Source organism: Penicillium argentinense (assembly GCF_028826775.1).
Source record: "Penicillium argentinense strain IBT 30761 chromosome Unknown utg000005l_segment0_segment0, whole genome shotgun sequence".
NCBI classification, from domain to species: Eukaryota; Fungi; Ascomycota; class Eurotiomycetes; order Eurotiales; family Aspergillaceae; genus Penicillium; species Penicillium argentinense.
In genome coordinates, this window is record NW_026622664.1 from 109364 (window position 1) to 134981 (window position 25618).

Here is a 25618-nt window from a genome sequence, read left to right on the forward strand (position 1 = left end):
GGAGCGATTGTACCAGCGCCAATGATGTGGCCACAAAATTCGAGACGCTCTGAAGCGAATTCGCACTTAGCGAGGCGAGCGTACAACTGGTTATCCTGTAGGCGCTGCAGGATATCTTGAAGGTGTTGATAATGCTCCTCGAGGGTCTCTGAGAAGACCAGGATATCGTCCAGGTACACAACCACACAGTGTCCAAGAAGTCCCCACATAGCCTCATTCATCATCGTTTGGAACGAGGCAGGGGCATTGCACAAGCCGAAAGGCATAACGTAACCCACAAGCGAACCGCCCACACAAGCGAACCGCCCACCCATCTCAACCTATAATTTTGATTTGCATATAAAATAACCACAACGCCATTAAATTATTGATATCACTGCTTCGGACATCTATTTATCTTATGCCCTATCCCTCCACAACCACTGCATCTTGGTGGCGCCCGTTGTCGTGGTGTATTAGTCTCATTTGCGACCGGAGCTAGTTCTGGATGAACAGGATCCAGAGATTCAACGGCTTGGTTCGAACTGAATATTACGTCTCTTCCCTCCTGAATTGACATGCCTTCAGTACGGTCGATGCGTTTATTAGACCTCTTGCGTTTTTGTTTCCGAACCTCATTGGCAGCGCGCAAATCCCGGATTTCTTTCTCCAACATCGCTAGCCTTTGAAGCGTGACATGGAAGCCTTTAAGAGTCTGCTCTACCACATGCTTTGTAGGCGTTGGAGGGCTCACGGATCGATATTTGAGTAGAGCTTTGACTGAAGATTCTTGCCGATATAATTGTTTTGTGTTGAGTGGTGTTGTATGGCTCCACTCACTTGATCGGCTTCCTGGTCGGCTTCCTGGGGGGTTGGTGTTCGAAGCTGAATATTAAGCTTCGATATAACCCGATCGGGATCAAAGGGTATTAAACCAGCAGATTCGAATGCGCTCTGAATTATATCCGAGTGATATGAGATCTCGCGAGCGTGCGGGTAGGCGGCAAGGAAATCAAGCTTGTCAATATGGTTGATATTGCATCGAGCTTTTCGCTCAACCAAGCCACCATATGCGCGCTTTAGGTTCGCAAAACACCCGACATCTAGTGGTTGTAGCAAATGAGATGAATGCGCTGGCATGCAAATTGGTATAATATCATGTTCAGCGCAAAGTCGGTCGAATTGAGGTGTCAAATGGCTACCATGACCATCAAGGACTAGAAGACGATATTTACCCTTTGTACGGCTCGCCGTACTCGGAATAAAGAGATCTTTCAGCCAGCGAAGGCCAATAGCATCAGTTGTCCATCCATTATCACTGATTTCGATCCTCCAGTCCGGTCCTACCCCTTTATCTTCGTACCAAGCCTGGTGATGTGTCTTGGATTTGAAGATAAGACAAGGTGGTAATTTGAAGCCCGACGCACCAATACACTCGATAGATGTGACCCATTCACGATTTCCAGGTTGTTTAAGAGATCTCCGACCGTAGTATTCAGCACGGGTGACGACTTTTGCAGTAGCAATAAGACCCATTGCGAAGCCAGTCTCATCAAAGTTATATATATCGTCAGGTTGGATGCCGTTCTCATTAATCGTGCGTTGAACCAAGTCGAACCACTCTCGTATGACCTTTGGATCCTCGCATTTTGCTCGTTGGTAGTTGTACTTTCGAGAGAACCGAGATTTAAGATCATCATGGCGATTAACAAAGTTGTAGACCCAGTTGACGCCAACAGTCTGCGTACAGCGTTCGGCTAATAGAAGATTGGCCATTTCTGCCACCATAGCAGGCCGAGGAGCTGATCCACGTGAATCCATAGAGAGCACCCATTGTAGAAGTGATCTCTCCTCGTCTTCTGTCAATTTATGGTTGTTGGCGCGTGTTTCTGAGCGACTTTGTTGACCGTTGACGCGATCGCGTAGAGTGGACCAGGGGACGTCGAATTGGCGTGCTGCTTTGCGAATAGAGGTAATTTGACCATTTTGAATGGCATGCAGGGCTAATGAGAGTCTGCCCTGCCTATCCTGCGAAAATCGGGCAGAACTAGATCGATTTGGTGGCATGGTGGATGGTTATAAAAGAGAGGTTATAGTACTCAGATCAAAATTGATGGGGTGGGCGGTTCGCTTGTGTGGGCGGTTCGCTTGTGGGTTACGTTAGCAAGCCATTCGTACTTGCCCCAGATCGTATTGAAGGCAGTCTTAGGGATAGCACCCTCCTCAACACGCATCTGCCAGTAGCCGGAAACCAGGTCGATCTTAGAGAGGTACTTGGCTTTGCCAACAATATCCAGAAGTTGCTGTATGTTTGGCAATGGATAGCCATTCTTTACGGTCCTCTCGTTAAGCGCACGGTAGTCGATGCACATGCGCCATTTTCCGTTCGGCTTCTTTACGAAGATTACAGGGAATCCCCAGGAGCTGCCTGAGGTCCTAATGAGGCCTTTGTTGATGAGATCTTCAATCTGGCGCGCGAGCTCCTCAAGCTTCTCATGTGAGAGTGGATATGGCATGATGTTAACGGGAGTTGCGTCCGCAGTATCGATATTGTGCTTCACATTGCGTTCAGGCGGTAGTCTCTTAGGAAGATCCTTAGGGAATACGCCAGCAAACTCGCGGAGCAACTCTTGGATGCGAGGATTTGTATGTGAGAGGTTTTCAGGGTTTGGTAAGACTTCCTCAACCTCCTCCTTGAGGACGTAGAGGTAGGCTTGCGTTCCCTTCTTTTTTAAGGCCCTTTTGGCCTGTTTTGCAGAGATGACGTTGCAGACACCTTTATCTGAGGTATCAACGTTTCCATTGCCACTATAGGCAGGTCGAATAACTTGCCAACGGCCACGGGTATCCTTAAGGCGCATAGAGCCCGTGGGCCAGTCGATCCTGGGGTTCCAATCATCAAGAAAATCGCAACCCAGGATGACTTCGTGATCCATATCAAGCTCCCAGAACTTGATACGTGCGGTCCAGGTACCTATTTTTACGAGCACTGACCAGAGGCGGTGCGTTTCGATGGCATCTCCTTTAGGCAGGCATACGGTCAGGGGAAGTCGTGCTTGTTCGCTCCTTGCGATTCCCCTCAACCTCTGGGCCACCTTTGCAGAGACGAAATTGTGGCTTGCGCCACAATCTAGGAGAATCTCCGCATCGAAACCTCGTGTTGGAGGGCCGAGGTTCCCTTGGAACGTCTTTAGAGCCTGAGCACGGATTGCATTAAGGTGTCCATGGCCTCGTGGAGCTTCAGGATCGTCCACGGGGTCCTGGATATCCGGGTATGGCACCTGCGAGGCTTTCTTAAGACGGCCCACTAAGTCCTCGCACTGTTTTAGTGGGCTTGGGAGTTTTCCGACTCCCTTTTAGTGGCATTGGACCTGTTAGGCTTCCTCGCCTGCCTCGGGCAATCTCGGGCAATATGCTCGGTACTGCTACAGTTGTAGCAGCGGCGAGGGCCCTTCCTGAATTGTGCCGTACGGCGTCCTATCGGTGGACTCGTAAGGGCACTTAGGTCCATCAGATCGCTTTCCTCGTACTCACGGCGAGAACGAGCACCATCCTCAAGTTCTCGTAGCCGAACCACAGTGGCCTGAAGGCCACTAGGTTTGTCTCTTTCCTCTGCCCATTTAGGTGCAAGTGTTGGACTGAGGCCAAGGACCAATTGGCGGATAATCAAATCTTCAGGGACCGCATAATCCAGAGCAGCCACAGCTTCCATTACCTTCTGGAAATAGGACATAAAGGAGAACCTTCCTTGGCGTAGCTCGACAAAACGCTTGTAGCGCCTCTCGCTGCTAAGGTGCTCACCAAAGGTAGTGTGAATCCACTCCGTAAATGCAGTCCAGGTTCGTACAGGACGCGCAAGGTTCTTTTCGACGGCCTGCTCATGGCCGTCCCAGCGTTTCTGCGCAAAGTCCTTGAACCGGCCTTGGGCAAAGATGACTTTCTGGAAGTCAGGATATTCATGCCCAAGTAGCTCCTGGTATCGGCGGAAATAACGCTCGCAATTCCTAAGGAATTCTCGCGCGGCGTCATTTCGGATTTGCCCATTGTACTTAGGCACATCACCAATTTTCTCTAAGAGGTCCTTGGTACGCAATTCAACAGCCTTAGACGAAACCAACGTGGAAGGGTTGCCGTCATGCTGATTTGGGCCTCTTAGAGTTGCATTCGACGCAATCGCAAGGATTGCCTGAGCCTGCAGATCCTGAGCCGCAGGATCGTTCTGCAAGCCTTGCCATAGGCGAGCTTGATTCTCTGCCATGGCAGGAGGGAGGCGTCGCAAGGCAGCTAATAAGTCCTGCGGTAGGTCGGCAAACTCATCTGCAGGTCCCGTATTAGGACTTGGAGAAGCTGCCATGGAGGTAGCAAGGGACCCAGTATCGGCTGGCATATTGGTTGTCAGGCGGCTTAGGGGGTGGAGAGTGAAGTTGATTCAGGTGCATATAGTGCTTGATCGTGATCCTTTTTTCGGGGGTATATAGGGATCCTCACGAGGGATTCGGGGAATCCTTCTTATGCCTCACTCTTCCCCTCATCCTTCGACGTCATGCCTTGAGTTGTGACCTCAAAGGCTTTCCCTCATTACCTCATCGCATCCTAAAGGATGCTTAGTACCGTCATGAGGAAGCTCGAGACCATTCGAAAGCATTCATATTGCTGGTCTAGACTGCCTGCAGTAGGCCTTTCGATTTTTCGAGGCCTCATATCCAGCTTTGCCTTTCCAGTTGGAACCTTGCGGAGGTCTTGCGGTGACCTTAAGGTCGTGGTCATCGCATCATGGAATGTCGTTCGGTCATTCCTGTTGGTCATATGCAGCTGATATGCATTTCCATGGGGAAGAGCTGGGGGAGGAGAGCCATCCCCACGAGGAGGGCCCTCTCCTCCCTGCAGAGAAGCTGAATCGCTGAAGCCGAAAAACTGCCCAGGATCGTAGACAATAGCCATACATACAGTATAGCTTCTCTACCAGGGCCCCTACGGCTCTCATGGAATCGCCATGAAGCGCCGTAGGGCCAGGGAACCTTTTCCTCGAGGGAATCCCTGGCCTACCGTAGAAGGTAGGGCCTAGTAGGACATGCTACCAGATGTGGCTTCAGCAAGGTTGTTGTATTGGTAATAAGGTGAAACGCAGCTAGATAAATAACATGGTTACATAAGCGCCAAGCCCTGAGGCGAGTACCGGAGTAGCAGATGGGCACCATGTAAAACAAGTGTCAAAAAATAACGTGACCGCCCCACTCAATTTTGACACTCGCCCAGCTTTGTAGTGGAGCAAGGGCCAAAATTCTGACCCTCGCTTGCTAAAGTTTAGTGCCAACTAGCGTTATTTATTATTATTTACCCCTATTCCTCACCCTTTACCTTTTGTTTTCACCGTCTCTGTATGCATTATGGACGACCTTCCACTTCCACGAGCCCTTCCAGTTCGGCCACCAACTTTTCCGGAGTATCCGCCATGGGACTTGGCACGTATACAGGACCTACGTCGAAAAAATGCTGCAAGAAATGATCTCACATCACTAGTATATGATCTTCCTAAGGTATTCCCTTTTTTTTCACATATTTTTTTACGTATGAATTGCATATGTTAACAAGATTTTTTTCATTAGCTGCAAGATAATGCTGAGGCTGGGTCAGTATATGAAGACTGTGAAGAAACATTTGAGGATTTAGATGTTTCAGAGCAGGATTCTATATCTGATGAACCAGTGGATAACGCTGAATCACAGCCTACCATTGAGTTCAATATGGGACTACAAAACTCTGATCTCACACAAAATGGTGCTACTATTAGTGCTAGTAGTAGGAGTAAAGTACAGGCATTTGATCAAGAAAACCATTTCTTGATCCCGGAATACCCAGCTGTATCCCAACGTGGTATCCTACATCTGATTCATCTCTCAAAAAGCCCTTTGGGAACAAATCTGATGAAAGATAATGCGCTTGAGGCATTTGCTACTCTTTCATCAAATGTAAGTGTCACATATGGTAAACATGTGTGAAGTATATTAATAATAATTTTGTAGATACAATTCTCGCTTGAAAATACTGGACGCCCAAACTCTATTTTTCTGAGACTTCTTTCTACAAAGCCTAAAGATCCAGACTCTCGAGTATGGCATCGCCAATATCGATGCCATGGAATTCATCACTGCGAGTCAACTCATCCTGATATAATCACTCCATGTGAACAATATGATCGGGTTGATCCTCATATCTTTTGGGAACTTCGTCAAAAGGCAGCAGTCCCAGTTTATGGTTCTGTTCGACAGGAGATTGAACAACGGACTCGAGAGTATGTGGATATGTGATACATATGTATGACATATCAGTACTACACTAATTTGTTTATCAGATACTATTTTGGCTTTATGCGGAACTGGAATTCTCCAGGACGATGCAAGCATACCACAGGAGTCTTAACCTGCGAGGATCAGTATCCTTGTATCTGGGCTAATCATGGGATCTGGCGAATTGGATGCCCATCCTTAAATGAGGCTGAAGATTGGCATTATGTACAAACCATAAGCCATGGCGATAACATTCATCCTGAATTTCTCAAGGTTTTAGTTGAAACCTCTGGTATTCAATCAAGCTATCGGGATAATAACTGCCATTTTGTGGCTAACCGAGGACGGACTAATCAACGCTGTGGTAAGTCTGATAAACATATGTTTTACATATGTAATTGATATGTTAACCGTCTTATTATTATAGACTTCATCCATCAAACAGGGATTGGACATCTCGTCAAGAGAGATTGTAATGTGAAATTTGATTTTTACATCCCATATTCATGGCATCGCTTTCCATTTGTGTTATTGGTTGGTCGTGGTAACCATACACATTTCCCACCACCACCAGATAAGCTTCCTCGCACTGTGGCACAACAAGTCCATGGGGCTATTTTAGAGCATGATATCTTAGGATTAACTGCTCGCTCTTTGATGATTTCGCCTCAATTCAAGGCATTACTCAGGAAATATGACCAATCGACCTTACAAGGGCTCCATTCTAGTTTACATGTGGAAGATCGGGTTACAGCCCTTATTCGGAAACAAAGACTATTATCTTATCCTCTTGGCACGGATATTGCAGGGGTCTGGCGGGAATATCTCTTTGATCAGGCTAAACAGCCGGATGAACAATGGATTCGTGACGTCTATTTCTTTGATGAAGATCGTCAGCATTTTCTCATCATATGCTGCACATACGAACAGGCTAAGCTCTTCCAGACAGTGCGTTATATTGAGATGGATCTTGCATTCAAGATGGTCTCTGGCAAAACCAATGTTTTCACTATTGCTTCATGGAATCGAGAGGCTAATCGGATCAACACTTACGCTTATGTTTTCATGAATTTGGAGACACGCCATGCATATAAGTCCCTTTTTGAGAGGCTATTCCAAGTCCTCAGTGACGTTGGTCGTAAGCCAGTGTGTTGGGCGTATCAACTTGGTGCTAACGATTCGGCGGAGGGGATTCGCACTGTCACTTTGGATATGTGTAAGAAACAGGCACCTGGTACGTGCGATCTTTTTAACATATGCTAAACATATGCTAAACATACTAGGACTTGGTGATTATCTTGCGTCGTTGGATCCACGTTGGACATGGCAAGAGCATTTACAACGAGTGCTAATTTTCTGTGAAACCCATGTTAAACGAGCATTCAAAAAGAAGTTCGGGGCCCATGATGCTACTCCATTTATCGATTTGATACTCCGAGCGGATGACCTATCCACAGTTCTTGGGTACATGGATCAATGTGCTGAAGTATGGCCTGAAACGGCTAATTGGTTTAAGAATAAGCGAACGCCATGGATATTAGCAGGCCTCACACGTGAGGCCTCTAGAATTCCAATCTATTGGTGGATGGCGGCGCCACATCATACTGGGATCTGTGAAAGCAGCCACTTTGTGGATAATGAAGCTATTGGACGAAAGCAGTCACTCTTGGCAGCGATTTTGAAGTATCTAGCAGCTCTCCATATGGTTAACATATCACTAACATATTACGTTTAGGACAAAGCGGCATGTTAACAATATGGTTGAAAAGACAAAGCTTGCTGCTGAAGAAGGTCGCCACTCGACATGGAAGCCCGCAGATGCTGTTTCACGTATCTCGAAAGCAGGTCATCGAAAGAGTAAGTTCTGGTTTTTTAGTATATGGTTGATATATGTTTAACTTATGTAATAACTTCTTTCCAGACATACGAAACCGTGCTTCAGCAGAACGTCGGAAAAGAAAGTCGCATATGCCCTACAAGCCTAGCAATCCGTATGATTCAATTGAAATATCTACATCGCTTATGGGGCCGCCTCCGCGTCCTGGTTCAGATATCAATTCAGATTCAATTTCAATATCTGATACACAAACTATTCAATCATCTCGCTCTCGCTCATGCTCAACTCGCTCACTATCAATCCAGCCACAGTTGACTGAGTTAGCTGAGCTACAAAAAGAAGAGGAACGGCTCCAGCAAGAGATCGAATTGATAGAACGACGTGAACGGATTCAGAAGCTAAGGCAACGGCTAGATTCATTACGTTAAATAGTTCTCTGTACATAGGAATAGCATATGTTTTGCATATCTAAAACATTCATTTCATTGAGTATGTGTACGGTGATTGCATATTGTTCTGAGATGTAAAACATTGAAGTCGTCAATCATTATCATGACGAAAAACGGATCACTTACCCTCTCAAAATGTGCATAATATATATCCTAATTCGGAGGACTAACAGCGTAAAGGCCCAGCTAAGGAGAAGCAGGTGCAAAAGCACTATCATCAGCACTATCACCACCTCCGGTACCTTCTCTGTCGCTATCACTATCTCCATTACCGTCGCCATCTCTATTTCCATCTTCATTACCGTTATCATCGGAGATATACTCCTCCTCGCTAGAGTCGTCAGGGGTAGTACTCATGCCGTCGGCCACATGCAGCTGAGTGGGGGTCATAAATGGAACGGGGTTCGGAGGAGGGTTTTGTCCGCGCTGCATATGATTGGCATATGGTTGGCGTATTAACAAAATAATGTTAACTTACGCGTCTGCTACGTCCGCCACTAGTAGGTGTGACGGGTTGCTGCTCGCGATTGTAATTAGAACCGTATCCCTGGCGCCAGTAGCGGTCATGTCGGCTAGAACAATCAGATATGTTAGCTATATGCTTAAGTTCTGCATACAAAATTCTTACGCAATATTAGTCAGGTTATCAGCGTAGTGGCCAATCGGGCCGGCCGCTGGGCCGCGGCCTGGTTCGTTCATGAAAACATCCTGACTCCACTGCCCACTGCGAACATAGTTGACAAGAGTATTCTGACCCTCGACACGCTCTTCACGTGATATAGGTTTGCGGTCAGGATTAACAACTACAGTGTTCATTGGTTAGCATAACTCTCACATATGTGAAGAAAAAAATGCCTACAGCAGCCGGTATGCACCTGACGCATATGCCGACGAAAGTCGGGCTGCGACTCAAATGTTTGGCCGCACTGGTGCACGGGTGGGTTCTCCACCACTGGGCAAACTAGAGTGTTTATTTTAGATAGCCGAAGACGTGGGTTTGGAGGCATATCAGTCGGGTTAGCCAGATCAGCAGCGGTGATCTGATACCGAGGGTTGCCAGGTGGGCTGTATGCCAGGCCACGGGCTTCCAGTTTGGGTTAGGGTCAATAATAGGGCCTGCATATGATCAGCATATGTTTTCCGAGGTCAACAAAACAACAAACCATGGTGGTAACCAAACACTAGGTGTGGGTTCATAGCAGTCTCTACACCATCTGCCTCAAAGAACGCGCGAGGTAGTTGGTGGCCTTTAAAGGTGGCGAAACTTGTGTGATCAGCCATTTCAACATAAGCAAATAATATGTGAGCAATATGTCAAAAGCGAGCGAGACAATGTGTGGAGAGTTATGCAAAATAAAGATAGGGAGGGTAGGAGAGAGAGCTTGTTGAGTGTATGTTGTGTATATATATATCACAGGCTTTGTTTACATTTACTAGGCATAACTGCCCAAAATAGGTGGCAGGCTATATGAAAGGAAAGTGCAGTAGTGAATTCCGCCATTGAGCCTCCTCCTTTGTTTGAAAACAATGGCTGCAAACCTTGGCTGCGATATGCTCATGATATGTAGAAAAACTTGAGTGCAGTAAATTGAGGTTATTGTTCAGGTATACAATTAGCGTATATTAGTCAATGGAGAACAGGGTCTTATAAGCCAATTAAATTAGCCGTAGCCGGCTTACGTGTACCTGGCAAGGGCCAAAAGTTTTTGGCCCTTGCTCCACTATAAAGCTGAGCGAGGGCCAAAATCCGGAACATTAATATTCCGGCCTAGTGGGGCGGTCACGTTATTTTTTGACACTCGTTCTACCAGAACCCGGTAGCGGATGGTAGATCCTGAAGTCACGTGATTTGACGCAGAGAGATCTTGTTCCAAGCCTCACACGTGACTTCGGGGTTCGAATGTGTTGTTCCGGAATGATTGGCCCTGGGTGACTTATTTGGTAACCCGTAGCCCCTCATCTTGCAGGGTCCATAACAGTAAAACGGGTTCCAGCTGATCGTGATTATAAAAGTAACGTGACTCGCCCCACCCGGTTGGAAAATCATTTTTCCGAATTTCTACCCACGCTTAGCTGTGTTAGCTGAGCGTGGGTAGAAATTCCAACCCACGCTCCACATTTTTTCATGTTTTTAATTGGCTACCACTGCTGATTAAGTACGCGCTAGCAGAACAACTAACCTGTACCCTCAATATTTCATATACAGTGCATATAGTAATCATATTTAAAGCCTCTTTTTTCTATATGCTTTTTTGCTGTAGCGAATGTTAGACTGAGGGGGGGGGGGGTCTTAAAAATCGACCAATGGATCATTAAATGTAGACCCAAAGCGTCCTGCAAAGTCTGGATGATTGAAAACAGACATATTTTGGCAAATATGTAAACAATAGGATTGTAGGATAAATTGGTATTTATAATCAGTCTACACTAGTTTCACGCTAAAAATAAGCGACCATGGGTTGAAATTTCTACCCACGCTCATCCCAGCCACCTGATCGTGGGTAGAAATTCAACCCATGAGTGGGTCAATTCACGTGACTTTTCTAACCACGCTCAGCTATGCCCCCACAGTAAAACTGGTGGTGGGTCACGGTCAGTCACGGTCGGCGGGTCGCGGGTCGCGGGACCTTCAAAAGATTCGGCGATTTTCGACGCCTGCAAACAACCCTTTCTACTCTTTTAATAGGGTTGAAGTTAAATTTTACCATGTAACAGAATCCACTGTATAACATATCCAATTTCAGGTACCGGTGTCACCAAGAAAAAAATATTCAATGTGCCTAGGACTGAAAACTTAATGGGGCTCATTGAAATTACTTCTCTGGCTTAGCACTGCTTGCAAGCTCTGGCGATCGATAACAAAACGCCAGACACGACCATTTTGCAATCCAATTGCCACTCGATTGCCGTGCACGGCATGACATGCTGGCAGATAATCTGCTGGTAGTCTAAGGAAAGGCATCTCTCCGCAATACAACCACTGATTTGCGACGAAAATATTCAGTAGAGAATCTGAACTTCCGTTCTGTTTTTCTGTAGCAATGCCATGGAGCATAATCAGGCCAATGTCTGTTATAAGATACCGGTTTCCTGCCGGGAACACTATGTTCTTTACCGGCTCTGATGTCTTGATTTCTATCCATGATCGGAACTTCAAATGTCGACTTAGATGGTGGCTGAGAATTTTTGAAGATCTAAGACATTTGGCGATGTCCCAACATTTGATAGTGTTGTCACGGGAGCCTGATGCGATCTGCTTGCCGTCGGGTGAAAAGGCCACAGTAGTGACCCTTTTTGAGTGCCCTGCTAGTGTTTTCTGAAGGCCACCCGTGGTGGTATCCCAAAGTTTAACAGTATGGTCTTTTGAGCCTGATGCGATCTGCTTGCCGTCGGGTGAAAAGGCCACACTAGCGACCCAGCCCAAGTGGCCAGCTAGTGTCTTCTGAAGGCTCCCAGTGGTGGTATCCCAGAGCTTGATAGTATGGTCAAGAGAGCCGGATGCGATCTGCTTGCCGTTGGGTGAAAAGGTCACAGTAGCAACCCCGTCCGTGTGACCTTCTAGTGTCTTCAGAAGGCCACCTGTGGTAGTGTGCCAAAGCTTGACGGTGTGGTCACTAGAGCCTGATGCGATCTGCTTACCGTCGGGTGAAAAGGCCACACTAGCGACCCAGCCCAAGTGGCCAGCTAATGTCTTCTGAAGGGCCCCAGTGGTGGTATCCCAGAGTTTGGTAGTGTGGTCAAAGGAGCCGGATGCGATCTGTTTACCGTCAGGTGAAAAGGCCACAGTCCAGATCGAGTCCGAGTGGCCTTCTAGTGTATTCTGAGGGCTATCCGCGGTGGCATCCCAAAGCTTGATTGTCTCGTCAAGGGAGCCTGACAAAATCTGCTTGCCGTTGGGTGAAAAGGCTACAGTATAGACCGGGCCCGAGTGGCCATCTAGTGTCTTCTGTTGGTCACCTGTGGTGGTATCCCAGAGCCTGATAGTGTTGTCATCGCAGCCGGACGCGATCTGCTTGCCATCGGGTGAAAATGCCACAGTCCAGATCCAGTCCAAGTGGCCTTCTAGTGTCTTCTGAAGGTCACCTGTGGTGGTATCCCAGAGCTTGATGGTGTTGTCATCAGAGCCGGATGCGATCTGCTTGCCATCGGGTGAAACGGCCACAGTAGTGACCCCGTGGATTTTTAGTTTCTTCTGGAGGTCACCCGTGGCTCTATCCCAAAGATTGACGGTGCCGTCAAGGGAGCCCGATACGATCTGCTTGCCGTTGGGTGAAAAGATCACAGCAGCGACCCCGTCCGTGTGGCCCTCTAGTGTCTTCTGAAGGGCACCCGTGGTAGAATCCCAAAGCCGGATAGTGTTGTCATCGGATCCAGACATGATCTGCTTGCCATCGAGTGAAAAGGCCACAGTTCGGACCTCATCTAAGTGGCCCTCTAGTGTCTTCTGAAGTTCACCTGTGGTAGTAACCCAAAGCTTGATAGTGTTGTCATCAGAGCCGGATACGATCTGCTTGCCGTCGAGTGAAAAGGCCACAGTAGTGACCAACTTTGAGTGTCCTTCTAGTGTCTTCTGAAGGCCACCTGTGGCGGTATCCCAAATCTTGATAGTGTTATCATCAGAGCCGGATGCGATCTGCTTGCCGTCGGGTGAAAAGGCCACAGTATGGACCCCCTCTGAATGGCCTGCAAGTGTTTGTATTACAGACGACCAATTGTCCTCCATGAGAGGAGCCTTTCTTAGATATACTGGAATTCTTTCCAAGTTTTCCCTCTTCACGACGCTTGATTCAGGGCTGAATGTAATAGCAGAGCTGTAGATTTGTAATGGCCAATGAGTAATAGTGTGGTAGTGTCGCAACAAAAACCTTGTAGCATCCTGCACAAGCGCCAATGTTGAAGGGTCGTCCTTTGACAATTTGTAAGCAAAGTCCCTCGTCATCAAAAGAATATCAAATTCTAACCTTTGATATATTTACCAATGCTGTTAATGCTTCAATGGCCCGTGGTAGCCTATCCAATAGACTAAAGCATTCTAGCCATTCCAACAACTTTGTGTGAAGGAATATACCAACGACACCCGTGTCAATGAACCCGCTCTGTACTATCTTGCTTCGCTCGATGCTCTCGAGATGTTGCACCCAGAAGGTAGCCGCATAATCCAGAGAAGATAGTTGGACATGTCTTTTATCGTCTTTTAGCGGTTTGCAGGATTCTCTGGTTGAATCAGGTCGCGCCAGGCCTATGAGGTTGACCTGAAGCGTCTTCGATAAACAAGACAGACATCTCAGTACAATTTCATAGTGTCCGAAACGTTCATGCGCATCAAGTATTGACTGTCCGTTCTCCCCGGCCAAATAGTCTCGAGCGGATTGATGAACAAACTCAATGTTGTTTCCTTGCATCCTTACGAATGACGCACAACGATTGACTAGCGCCTTGATCGCGTCGTCTTCATTAGTCAAGCCAGTCACACTCGGAGATTCTTCGACTTTCAAAGGTCGATATGCCAGCATCATTGTCCGAAGTAGTCGCATGCACTTATGGACATCGTCTGGCTCGCCTTGGTTCAGTTGGTGCAATATCCGATCGTAGAATTGATGCAGCCCCGGCGGTAAATGTTGAATTGTGGACAAAGCTTCATCGTGGCGGACGCTTTCCAGTCTCCTACATACCAGGCTCACCCACAGAAAGGTACCCTCAGCCTTTGCAGTAAGCTCAGCCTTCATTTCTCTCCTCAGTGTCTCTCCATATTTGCCACGAACACTAAGCTCATCCACTTTATAAGAGATGTAGGCCCTTACCGCTTGGGAGACATATCTCGAGTTAAGCTCCAGACTGACTTGAATCTGGTCATGCGCAGCCAACAATACTCGCTCTGCGGCTTCCAATGGTCGACTAGTTAACAGCCATTTGATTTTTGCGGGGTGGTCCAGTCCATTACGGACAATAAGCTTCAAGAAGTCGGCCATGCCGCTCCCTTGGCACTCATCAAGAGCATCCACAATAACATATACCTTCGGGGCGTTGCATCGGTCCAACATCTCGAGCAGGATGTTCCATAGAGTTCGCCATGACGTAACGTCCTCGTTGAAACTGTCGTTCTTGGAGTCCCAACGACGTCGCAGAGATTCTTTAAGCTCGATTTCCTGGCTCATCAACTTAAACATCAAGCCCTTGATGATTGATTCAAGGGTGTTGAGCTCGTTGTCCGCATTTTGGCAGAAAAAATAAGTCACCGTAGCTGATTCATGTCGTACCCGGGAAAGCTCTTCAATAAGACCGATCGACAACATGGTCTTCCCTTTCCCAGCACCGCCCTTGATCCAAAGCAGACAGACATCTGATCCATTTTTCCAACGGCGGTACTGCGGGTCTCGAAGAATCCATTCAAATGATTGACGGAGTAACTTGTCCTTGGTCTCTTTCAGCCGATTCTTGACGACTAATGAATCAGGGCAGCTTAGATGTCGGAGACAGAGCCGATCGATATCTTCAGTGGTGCTTGCTATGAACGATTTAAGTCACATCGATTCAGCTTATTAAGTAGGATCTAACCTACACTGATGGAATTCTGCAGTCCCGTAGTTGTTTCCAATCTGGAGGCCATGGTTTGTTCCATTGAAGTTAATTGACGCCATGACCAAAGTCATTCGGGAACTCGCAATTCGCGCTCAAGTTCACGTTACTCAGCTAAGTGCGGGGTTTCTTGCAGCTTCATTGGCACGTGATCCAATGGCACTAGAACTCAATGCTGGCTAGACTCTTTTTAACTACTTAGGAAAATCTAGCTCCCACATAGAGTGGCACGCTTTCGAAGAATCCATGATAATAACCTGATCGAACTGATTTCGAGCAATATGCAGTCGGACTCAAAGAAACTATCTAACCGATTTTGCTCTGGCTGTGGACATCAAGTACGTCTGGCTACGGCTATTGAATCACCAAAATGTCCCGCTTGTCGGTTTTCCCTGCTCGCCCCCTTACCGGAAACGCGCCACTGCTTGCACTGCCATGTGCCGATTCCCGCGGACTCACCAAGTATTCGCTGCATGCGTTGTGAAACTTTACGCTCTCCGAATCCTCGTTTTACTCCATGCTATGACTGCCAAGTCCCCCTTCCCGCTCGACCGGGTGCCATGCGCTGTCATGCGCTGTCATGGCTGTAGATTGAGGAGATCAAGTATAGTGCAGCGTCCCTCTGGTTTTCGCCACACTATTGATATTTCCTTTGATCCTACGCTATATTCATTTCAACCAATAAGTGCACCCATACAGCCCCCTCAATTCAAGGGTCGAAGATCTTACCTCCAGCTCCACCAATGGGAAGACAGCCTTCGGTTCTCGACCGGGCTGTTGCATTCTTGCTCCAGGAACATGTATCTCGTGTGTCTGCCTCGGGTTTGTTCCCCCGGACATTTCTACCTCACTAGTGCGCCAGTCTATAGCTCGATTCGAGAAGGAAATGACTGTTGCCAGCCGAGACATTGCTTGTTGCTCATGTGGTATGTTAATTCCTTATACTGATGCCCGTCGGGTGCTCAGTGAACATCCTGTTTTACGGCCATGGGAAGGGTTCCTCGATCTCTCCGGCTACATTAATAATTTGGCCTCAGAAACAAGCTTGGACGTCGATATTAACGAACAGGGAAAATAACGGACCTTAGAGGGGCGACCAGATTGTTTTTCCATGCAGACCAGATCACTCCTAACAACTATCCCAACATGGCAATACGGCTGAATCCCCTCGGAATTATGCTCTACATTTATACGAAACGAGCGGGACAGATGGACGTTCTCGAAGAGGCGATTCTGATTTTCGATGAGAGTCAAGTGAGGATAAGAAACAAACGTGGCTCTCCGAAAATTTCTAGAGGCGCGAGCTGGTAGCGTTGGGCCATGCAAAAAACCCCAATCCCAAAGGGGCTCCTGCTATGTACTCGGGATGTCACCCACTCACAACTACGCACCATCTCAATCCAGAATCAAACAATAAGCCAAGTCCAAAGCAATAGAAGTGGGCTTCTCGAATGAATCCCTCTCTAAAGGAGCCGCATCATCCCAAGTTCTTGGCGATCAGGAGGGTGCATGGATAAGCGATCATGAAAATAAGTGAACCTTAGGGCTGCGAAGGATTCGAACCAAGAATCTGATCCGGCTCGGTCCGAGCGGGTCTGATCAATCAATCCGCGGAGTAGTATGTATAACTATTGATGACGTCTATACATATTGGCAACCGTCGGTTGGAAACAGGAATGCGGTTATTCATCACACCACCTCAGCCCATGCTGACCGACTGTACTTTTCAGGCTCTTCCATGTACACCCTGAATGGCTTGTTCGACATCGGGATCAACAGAGGTGCCAAATCGGGTTCCGGCTGGAATTCTTTATCAAAGGGCCACATGGGCCGACCGATTCGGCGATGCCCCAGACGCACCAAGTCCTGATCCACGCCGCCTGGCGTGAGGGCCAGCATCCAATCGGCGGCCATGTCAAAGAGCTCTGGTTCCAGATACCCGATCTTAATGATCACGATGGCGGCCGATCTCGGTTGCAAGTCCAATGCAGTGAAATCATGTTCATGGTGGTATGGTTTGCGGAGCTTCGTAATGATAACAAAAACACTCCCCACGCGGAGCACACCTTCTACAACGGCGTCTCGATCCCTTGATCTGATCGCGTGGACTTGGCCTGCCATCGTTATGGGCCCGCTGTGAAGATCGTCGACCTCTGCCCCTGCGGTGACGGTCACAGTGGCGCCTATCCCAGCTGCAACCATCTCGTCGACCGCCTGTGGGCCGGGGATACTTGCATAGATTACGGTTGGTCCCACTTTGTTTTGAAATTCCGACCGGGCCAGTATTTGGATGAGGCTCCACGTCACGTCTCCAGCGCCCCCTGCTGTTGGGTTATCGCCCGAATCAGAGACGAAAAACGGCCGAGCGGATGAGGACAGCGCCTTCTCTAGGCAGTCGGCCAGCGAACCCGTGGGGGCTACAAAATGAAATTTCTCCCGGGCATCCCAGAAGAACTGAGCGAGCATTTCCGCACATTTCGTCACCACGTCCAGATCCCAGCCGGTGACGAGCACGACGGCATGGTTGCGAGGCTCATCCGCCCATGCGTATCCAACCCAAATCGCGGCGTCCAGCACACCAAGCGTGGCCTCGACCTCCGGGACCAAGGCATAGAGCCCCTTCGCTGGCTGCAATCGCGTTGAGGTTTGTTCCCCTGGCAACAGAATGGGCACCCGGACCCATGCTTTCAGAGGACGCCGAATGGGCCTGGCCTCCGTGGCCAACAGCTGGACCAGATTCCGACACGCGCGCTCTTTGGTTTCCATCTCGTCCTCATGGGGAGCCATGCGGTAGCACGTGATCAAGTCCACCTGGTGGGCTAGCTGCTGCGAGACGTTGCCGTGCAAATCCATCGAGGCCGACACGATGGCGTCTGGCCCCACGACCGTTCGAATGCGCCGCAAGAGCTCTGCTTCAATATCATCCATTCCCTCGACGCACATCGCCCCGTGTATGTCGAACCACAGTCCCTGTATGCCCGCCTCGGACTGCGTTTGAATCTCGGACAGCCGCGACAATATCTCGCCGGCCAGTTCCTCAAACGCGGCTTTGGTCACGATCCCCCCGGGAAGCGCATGGCCGATCAGTGCGCCTTGCCAATTCGCTGCTCTGCCGAGTGGTGTTTCGCGGTGAATGAAGGGATATTCGTCGACCACTTGGGGCCCGCGGCGGGGATGGAATGCCGGCGCCAGCGTGCGTGCCGGGGAGAAGCTGGAGGTTTCGCAGGCAAGCCCCGCAATGGCGATGACGGGGAGTGGGAGTGGTGGCATGGTGCCGGGGAACTGAGACGTATGTCGATACGGGGATGCTGTGACTCTTCAAGAGCGAGGGGAAGCAGACCACCTTCGCACTGAAGTACTCCTCGCAATAGCAGGTAGTACAAAGAGTCTGTGCAACGTGGGCGGTTGCCAGCGAAGCTTTTGGCTTTGTGGGGGAGCCCCACGCCTTCCATGCAACGTCGCCTCTACCCGCTCCTCCAGCTTCCAGAGGACCGGTACTATATACTGGTAAACTCACCACTAGTATGCATGCGAGCAGTGTGGTTGTCCTCCCACGCCGCACGCTTGGGGCTCATTGGGCCGCCCGAGAAGATGGCGTCGGCTCCGCAATATTTGAAGCCACTCTCTGTATTTTTGCTTCTGGCCTCCCGCTGAAGAATCAGGAATGGACCGCAGCACCGTGGGTAGGCGGAGCTAGACAGCTTGAGGCCCGGTCGGGGGTCACATCGCCTCCAACCCCCTGGAAGGGGTTTTATCAGGATTTTTGCATGCCTCGCTAATTCGACCGGATAATACCGCAAGGTGACATATTCTGCGGAACCCGCTCCGCAACGAACAACGAATTGTGATGGCACACTCCGTAGGTATCGACCAACTGCTCTGAGCCCCGGTGCGCAGTATGCGTCCATTCCAATAGTTACCCCGGATCGAGTATATATACATATGGTACGTCCACCATTGACCATACTTTGACGCAAGGAAATCAATGTCAGCCAGGGTGTCTCCAGCACACATCGGCGAACCTCGGCATGCTGGACCGAAGTACAACTGGAACATGGATGCCCGCCTTGTTCCCCAGTCCACGGCGATCGTCTCTGCGCTATTGATGGTGTACTTGATCGTGCAATCTGCAGTAGGAGTGGCTCCTCCCCTGCCAAGGGCACGAAGAACCAGACAAATGGGACTAACCCTGCCGCTAACTAGACCGGTGGCTACGATGAGTCCATGCTGAACGGCCTGAACATTTTGCCAACATATACCTACTACTTCCGCTTGAACGATGTGACAACAGGCCTTAAGAACGCGTCGGTCTTCATTGGAGGAATCCTCGGTCCACTGGTGTCAGGGCCAGCGGCTGACAGGCTGGGCCGTCGCCCGACGATTTTCTGGGGATCGTGTATCACAATCATCGGCATCATCCTTCAAACCGCAGCGCAAAACGTCGTCATGTTCGTCGTGGCTCGCATTGTATTGGGTTTTGGTAATGCGATTACCGGTATCGCTGTAGAGTGTACCTGTCCGAAGCGTTACCTAGCCGTTGGCGAGCATAGGGAGTCGGGCTGTTGAACGATTTCTACTATTGAGTGGCATTCAACAAGGTCAGTTTAGGCTGGAGAGGCCATGGTTTTGACATAATCATGCAGCGTCAGAGCATTGATTGCAGCAGGTGTGACTCTGGGCGCCGGTCAATGGCGGTCAACCTGGGCATGGCGTGTGCCATCGCTGTTCCAGGCCATTTTTCCCTGCTCTGCATCTTGACCCTTCCGCTCATATGAGTCGATCCCACTGATGTCAGCTTTCCGGGATGCAACTCACCTTGATAGCCCAGAATCACCACGTTGGCTGGTGCATCAAGGATATTACGAAGAGGCGCGCCTTTCCGTCGCTCAAACCAACGCCGGGGGTAACACTTCCGATCCAGTAGTTGTCGCCATATTCAAAGAAATCGTCGACACGCTGAAATGGGAAAAGGAGCAAGGGCACAACATGAGCCCGATCGAAATTTTCACCGCACCTTCTTCCAGACCGCGACTCCTGATCGCAATGTCTGCCGGCCTGTTTTCTTGCATTGCCGGAAACATTATCGCGTTTTATTACTTCGGCTTGGAGTTGAGTTCTGCTGACATCGATGACACAAATGACCAGCTCAAGGCGGTGCGCAACCCATTGAAATTAAAAATGCCGGGTATGGTTGAGCTGATTTTGTCTCATAATGTGGTCCTGAATGTTTGATGCCTTGCCTGCTGTCTCGCTGACACACGTCTCGCGGCAACATGGGGAAGAAAGTTCACGGCGATGCTTTCACAAACGTTGGTGAGCATCTGCTTGTTTGTCATCGGCGGGATTTTCCAGGATGTACGCCTGGAACCCAGCAGGCGCATCTGATAGCCTAGTAGTCTACGGGGATGTCGCTGTGATGTTTCTCTTCCAGGGCTGCTACTCGATCGCGTGGACGCCACTTCTGTACCTCTACCCGCCCGAGGTTATGAACTACTCCATTCGAGCGAATGGGGTGGCATTCCCCTCCGATTTAAACGCATTTGCTTAAATATACACGAGCTATTGATGATCTGTTACTGAAAAAATTTCAGCCTCATGTTCACGTTCATCATGCCTACTGGAATAGGCAACATCGCCTGGAAAATGTACATCGTCAACGCTTCCTGGGACATAGTAATCTTGGGTCTTATTGTAATTTCGCGGTGCTCCACAGTATCGCATCTGTTTAACGTCAAAAAGCGAATTACTAGGTCGAAACTAAAGGTAAAACATTGGAAGGGATCGATGCGTTATTCGAGGGCGAAAATCATTCCTCGGTGTCCGATATAGAGTTGATTCGCAATGGAGGGGAAGACATCGACACGCATACCATCGAACAGCAGCTGATCAACACGCTTGACCCTGACATGAAGCCGGCCATTCAGTGATTTTCACTCTAATTATGAAGAGTTTGGCCATGGACAGAATACAGTTGAGAAGCGTATTCCAAGCTATCTGCAACTGATCTGGCCTACATAGTCCAAGCATGGGCGGAGATGAGATACTATGCTCTTACTAACTTTTGCCGTTAGAGGATAGGTTGCCAACAACAATAATTACTCTTACGGTTAATTCTGGTCAAGACTATTAGTAGTATTGTTGACACTACTTGGAAACAATGATGTACTGTCGTAGCCGGGGTGGTCTAATGTATTGTCCGGGCGGAAAATCCCCCATGCCGGCTGCCGTTGCCCACGTTGGCCCCAAGCGGGCGTGTTTTTGCTGTCGCCCCAAGTCAACCATTCCTTTTTCCTACTTCCATCCAGGCGCGCCTTTCGCAATGACTTCAATCAGCCACCATATTGCCTCTGGGCTCAACAGTTCAAGGCCTCGCCGAAGCCCATTTTTAGAAATTGCTTGCTTCGACCAAGAATCTGCCATCACGGCAGCAAAAGCAGGCGCAGATCGGATCGAGTAAGTCCCCCATTCGGCACCTGCTAAGGTGCCCGCCACGTCCCCAGCGTGGTTATGGAAAGCGCCACAACTTTCGTGTCTATTTCGAAGTACGAGCCAAGCCTGGGGAAGGCAGTCTCCAGGGTGTCTCACTGACTCCTCCTCAGGCTGTGTCGGGATTACGTCTGTGGAGGCCTCTCACCTGACGCTGCGACGCTTGCGGCTCTCAGACCCTGGATTTCAATCCCTATTTTTGTCATGATTCGCCCACATTCAGAAAATTTCCACTACAGTCGCGATGATTTTGACCAGATGAAATCGACTCTGGAGAGCCTGAAGCGGCTTGGCGCTGACGGATTTGTCTTCGGAATTCTCATGCATCCCGAGGCCCGTACCCAAGACACAGCCGCGTGGGTTGACATCGAACGGAACAAAGAACTCGTGGCACTAGCTGATGGGCGCCCCTGCACTTTTCATCGCGCCTTTGATTGTATCCCTGAGCAGCATTGGGATACCGCCTTGGCCGCTGTGGAAGAGTGCGGATTTCGCTCCATTCTGACGAGCGGCGGCCCCTCTGGGAGTAAGGCGACCGACTGCATTGACAAGTTGTCGAGCCTCCACCAAGGTTTCCTTGGCGGTATTCAGACCCATCAGGCCCATCAGGCCCTCGATATTATCATCGGCGGCGGTGTAAGATCAACGAATATTCAATCCTTGTGGGAACAAACCCCGGCGCAAACATTTCACTCGAGCGCTCTACTCCCCGGGAGTGAGGAGGTTTCGGAGGAAGAAGTGACCAGACTGAAAGAGGCTTTGAAAAACTGTGCGTTGTTACAAGAAGGAGGTCCTCAGTGTCTTCGGTAATATTATTGATTGTCAGTCCATATAAAATTCGAGTTGGTTAAAGTATTGACAATTTTAATGTGCCCTGAAAATCGGCAGGGGTTGCATATGTTGTGCTAGCTGATGCATCAGTTGGGAAGTACGAAGGTGCCCAAATGCTGACACTCGGCTGTGAGTTGGTCCGAAAAAAGAAGCGAACAGTACCTCCGAGAACCCAGCAGAGAATCTCTGCTATGACACTCGATGGCTAGCACCTGCATCGTATTGTGATTGGCCAGGTGAGTTAGAGAACATGTCCAATGAACTTGAATGTATCCCTCGATCTTTTTCGCTACGATAGCAGTGATTCAGGTCTAAAATCTAAATGAAATCACCCACGCGGCTCTCGTCCGGATCTGGCAAATATGTACACATTTACAGTCACGCCGTAACGTCCCACTGGAATGCCTCAAGGTGCATATAGTGGCTGTCTTGCTTAGCAGGTCGAGTCCTAACCGCTTCTTCCCCCTCGGCTTACATTGTCTCTCGATCGCTTCTCTTGACTTCTGGGAGGGTGATGTGGGGGGTATTGCCCTGTAAAAGTCACTCTAAAGCCACTCATGTGATCGGGATTGTAAGACATCACTTCGTATACGAGCTCAGGCTCACCCTGCACCCTATCGACCGATAGTCTTTCCTGTACGCTACCTCATTCAGCTCGTATTTGGCTGCTTCTGGCTGCTGAGAATTTACGTCAGAAGGATCATGGGGCATGAATAACAACTTCGAATATGGGTTGCAGCCCGGGTACTTCTGGTATTTCCCAGTACCTCCTCCATATCCCACTCTATTTTTGCTCTCATCGACGCTTACATGATTTGATTTTGCTAATTCTCTTTTCAGTCGTCTATCAAGCTATGATTCTATTTCAATATTTCTTTCTAATATTGCATTCTTCGAATCCGTTCATCTCTCTTAGGTCTTAGTTGCTTTTGAACGTTAATAGATAGTTTAACGAGAGCCTGACTACAAATTTCCTCAAAAAAAAGATCTCCTTTTGCTATTCTGAACACGCATATATCGCAACCTCTATTTTTCTTTGCTATGGCATCCAAGAGATGATTCTTGACGTATCCGAAAGCTTTTTCTTACCCGGAAAATGTACCAGGGCCGCTGGGTTTCGCGGAGGGATTTTATTTTTATCTCGTTCACTTCCAAGGCTAAAACTAACTTTTCGGTCTCACCAGCCATATCAAATGATACCTTGTATTCTCAGTTTGATGTCTTTGACCTCACCCTAGCAGAAAAACTGTAAAAGCTCAATAACATTCTTTTTAGTAACAATTCTGTCCATTTTGGCCAAATGATACTGATTCTGGTGGAAAGAATCTCTCTGGGACAGTCTATTTACCTATATGAAGTGCGGATTGCTATTTTCCAGGCGCCCAGTGAGTTGATGCTAGCTGAAGCCACATATCTGGCGGGCGTCATATGTCTTTCTACCCGATCGAGGCTTAGAACGCCTACATCCTGATGAGGCATGAATACGAGCCAGGTCTTGGATTCTTACCTGGGGAGTCTTTGGGCTTGCTCAAGAAGATATAAAAACCTTTGTTTTCCCTGATCATTCTCCAAACTCAACAAGCATCGATCGAGTCTTTCTTGAAAACACCAAAACTGCCAGATACCAATTTTCCAACGCTCATCAAGTTCATTCTATCCTTCAAAATGAAGTCAGCTATCTCTATCGTCTCTCTTCTTGTGGCCACTATTGCCGCCGCTCCGTTGGAGGCTCGATCGGTCCCGACTGTGACCCTTGCGCTCTCGAATGATCAAAGTGGGGCTTATTCAACTGCCGCCTTCGCTGCCGATGGCCTCGACAAGAGCATTTCCTCCCTTTTCGGTTCCAAGTCTGTCGGATCGAGTGGGCACGTCTTGGCTTCGTCCGCTCAGCTGTCTCAGTTCCCAGGCACAATCAGTTGCACTCTCAAGAACAACGGTGCTATCTTCACTTTGACGGCCCAGAGCACTTATATCGATCTCGACGGCAACCCTGGTGCTGCTACTCCCGTGAATCTCGACAACGCTCGTGTCAACTGCCACGTGTAGCTGAACATGGACACGTGGCCGGGCCATTCTTAATGAACATGTTTTCTTTCCTTGTCTTTAATTACCATGTGATTTTGTATTTAATCAAGTCCTTCCTTTAGAATATTGAGACATAAAGTCAATAATAAGTGCAAATTTATCTTACATTTTCCTTCCGGAAATTTGGTCTGAATATTATTCACACATTTCCGAGGTTAGACAGGGCGTTGACTCTTAGAATGCAGTATGTGGAATGCAATTCTTACGGATGACACAAACTAGGCGATCTGGGGTACCCTTTAGTTCTTTAGCCTTCACCGAGTTAGAAACAAACTTCACAAACCAGTCCCTCTTTGGCTATCAAAGCTGAAAAGAATGCCAAAACGAACACCAAAGTTCCTCATAATACCTCAATAGGCTTTATGAAGGTTGGCAAAATTAAAGTTCGATATGAGAATTTAGAGGTTTTTAGAATTTCTCACTTTATCCTCAAAGGCTTTCCGCGGGGAATCCCCGGCGGGAAATCTTGGCAACTATTGGGTAGTCATCCAAGACCATGATTCGAGGTTCGAAAACATCCTCCAAGTGGCAAATATATCCCAAGAATGAGTTAACCTCTCTATCTCTCGGCTCCAGGGCCCAGATCAGCGTCTTCGCAACTGACCATGTACAGTATTGTCGTAGTCTCTCCTCGCTGTTACTTCAACAACCGTGGCATTATGGCATTCTCTTAGAAAATATGAATACCTGTATTTCCATGTTACACTAACAAACTTTCTACTTTACTTTATTTTTGTTTATCTTTTCTTGTGACACTGTCATTCCAATCCTTTCATCAAAGTCTGAATTATTTCAAAAGGACAGGGCTATATCATATAAACCCTGAAGTCACGACTTTCTATGGCGTTACTTAGGCTCTGTCTTATTCCGAGTTGCCAGAAATTCATCTCAATAGTTTAGACCCAGGTTTCTGATTCGGCGCGAAAAATGAAGGAAGGAAATCTCAATCTGATTAGAAAATTGTGGCACGGTGAGATAAATTTCGTTGCTATCATTTTGAGTCGTCGAATTCTCTCCTCACAAGCCATGCGAAGACAGTCCGGGAAACCACACGAATGTCAAGGGTTGAAAAGTGACGATCAATAAGT

The 25618-nt window shown here is 48.4% G+C and overlaps 7 protein-coding genes across 7 annotated transcripts; 4 read left to right on the forward strand and 3 right to left on the reverse strand.

Moving 5' to 3' along the window:
* Positions 1 to 3304: 3304 nt before the first annotated feature.
* N7532_004837 (uncharacterized protein) lies at positions 3305 to 4366 on the reverse strand (the record flags this gene model as incomplete). Its single annotated transcript, XM_056617331.1, has 1 exon — positions 3305 to 4366. One exon carries the CDS (start codon positions 4364 to 4366, stop codon positions 3305 to 3307), a length of 1062 nt encoding a protein of 353 aa, XP_056473490.1.
* Positions 4367 to 7247: 2881 nt separating this feature from the next.
* On the forward strand, positions 7248 to 7618 carry N7532_004838 (uncharacterized protein; the record flags this gene model as incomplete). The annotated part of the gene is made up of 2 exons (XM_056617332.1): positions 7248 to 7412; positions 7550 to 7618. The coding sequence occupies 2 exons, from the start codon at positions 7248 to 7250 to the stop codon at positions 7616 to 7618; spliced, it is 234 nt and encodes a 77-aa protein (XP_056473491.1).
* Positions 7619 to 8738: 1120 nt separating this feature from the next.
* Positions 8739 to 15190, reverse strand: N7532_004839 (uncharacterized protein; the record flags this gene model as incomplete). Its single annotated transcript, XM_056617333.1, has 6 exons — positions 8739 to 8978; positions 9031 to 9124; positions 9181 to 9355; positions 11772 to 13458; positions 14225 to 15057; positions 15112 to 15190. 6 exons carry the CDS (start codon positions 15188 to 15190, stop codon positions 8739 to 8741), a joined length of 3108 nt encoding a protein of 1035 aa, XP_056473492.1.
* Positions 15191 to 16817: 1627 nt separating this feature from the next.
* Positions 16818 to 18398, reverse strand: N7532_004840 (M81 family metallopeptidase; the record flags this gene model as incomplete). The annotated part of the gene is made up of 1 exon (XM_056617334.1): positions 16818 to 18398. The coding sequence occupies one exon, from the start codon at positions 18396 to 18398 to the stop codon at positions 16818 to 16820; it is 1581 nt and encodes a 526-aa protein (XP_056473493.1).
* A 715-nt stretch (positions 18399 to 19113) lies between these two features.
* N7532_004841 (uncharacterized protein) lies at positions 19114 to 20676 on the forward strand (the record flags this gene model as incomplete). Its single annotated transcript, XM_056617335.1, has 4 exons — positions 19114 to 19260; positions 19332 to 19638; positions 19924 to 20313; positions 20525 to 20676. The coding sequence occupies 4 exons, from the start codon at positions 19114 to 19116 to the stop codon at positions 20674 to 20676; spliced, it is 996 nt and encodes a 331-aa protein (XP_056473494.1).
* A 1142-nt stretch (positions 20677 to 21818) lies between these two features.
* N7532_004842 (copper homeostasis protein CutC) lies at positions 21819 to 22424 on the forward strand (the record flags this gene model as incomplete). Its single annotated transcript, XM_056617336.1, has 1 exon — positions 21819 to 22424. The coding sequence occupies one exon, from the start codon at positions 21819 to 21821 to the stop codon at positions 22422 to 22424; it is 606 nt and encodes a 201-aa protein (XP_056473495.1).
* A 1686-nt stretch (positions 22425 to 24110) lies between these two features.
* N7532_004843 (uncharacterized protein) lies at positions 24111 to 24491 on the forward strand (the record flags this gene model as incomplete). The annotated part of the gene is made up of 1 exon (XM_056617337.1): positions 24111 to 24491. One exon carries the CDS (start codon positions 24111 to 24113, stop codon positions 24489 to 24491), a length of 381 nt encoding a protein of 126 aa, XP_056473496.1.
* Between the last annotated feature and the right edge of the window lie 1127 nt (positions 24492 to 25618).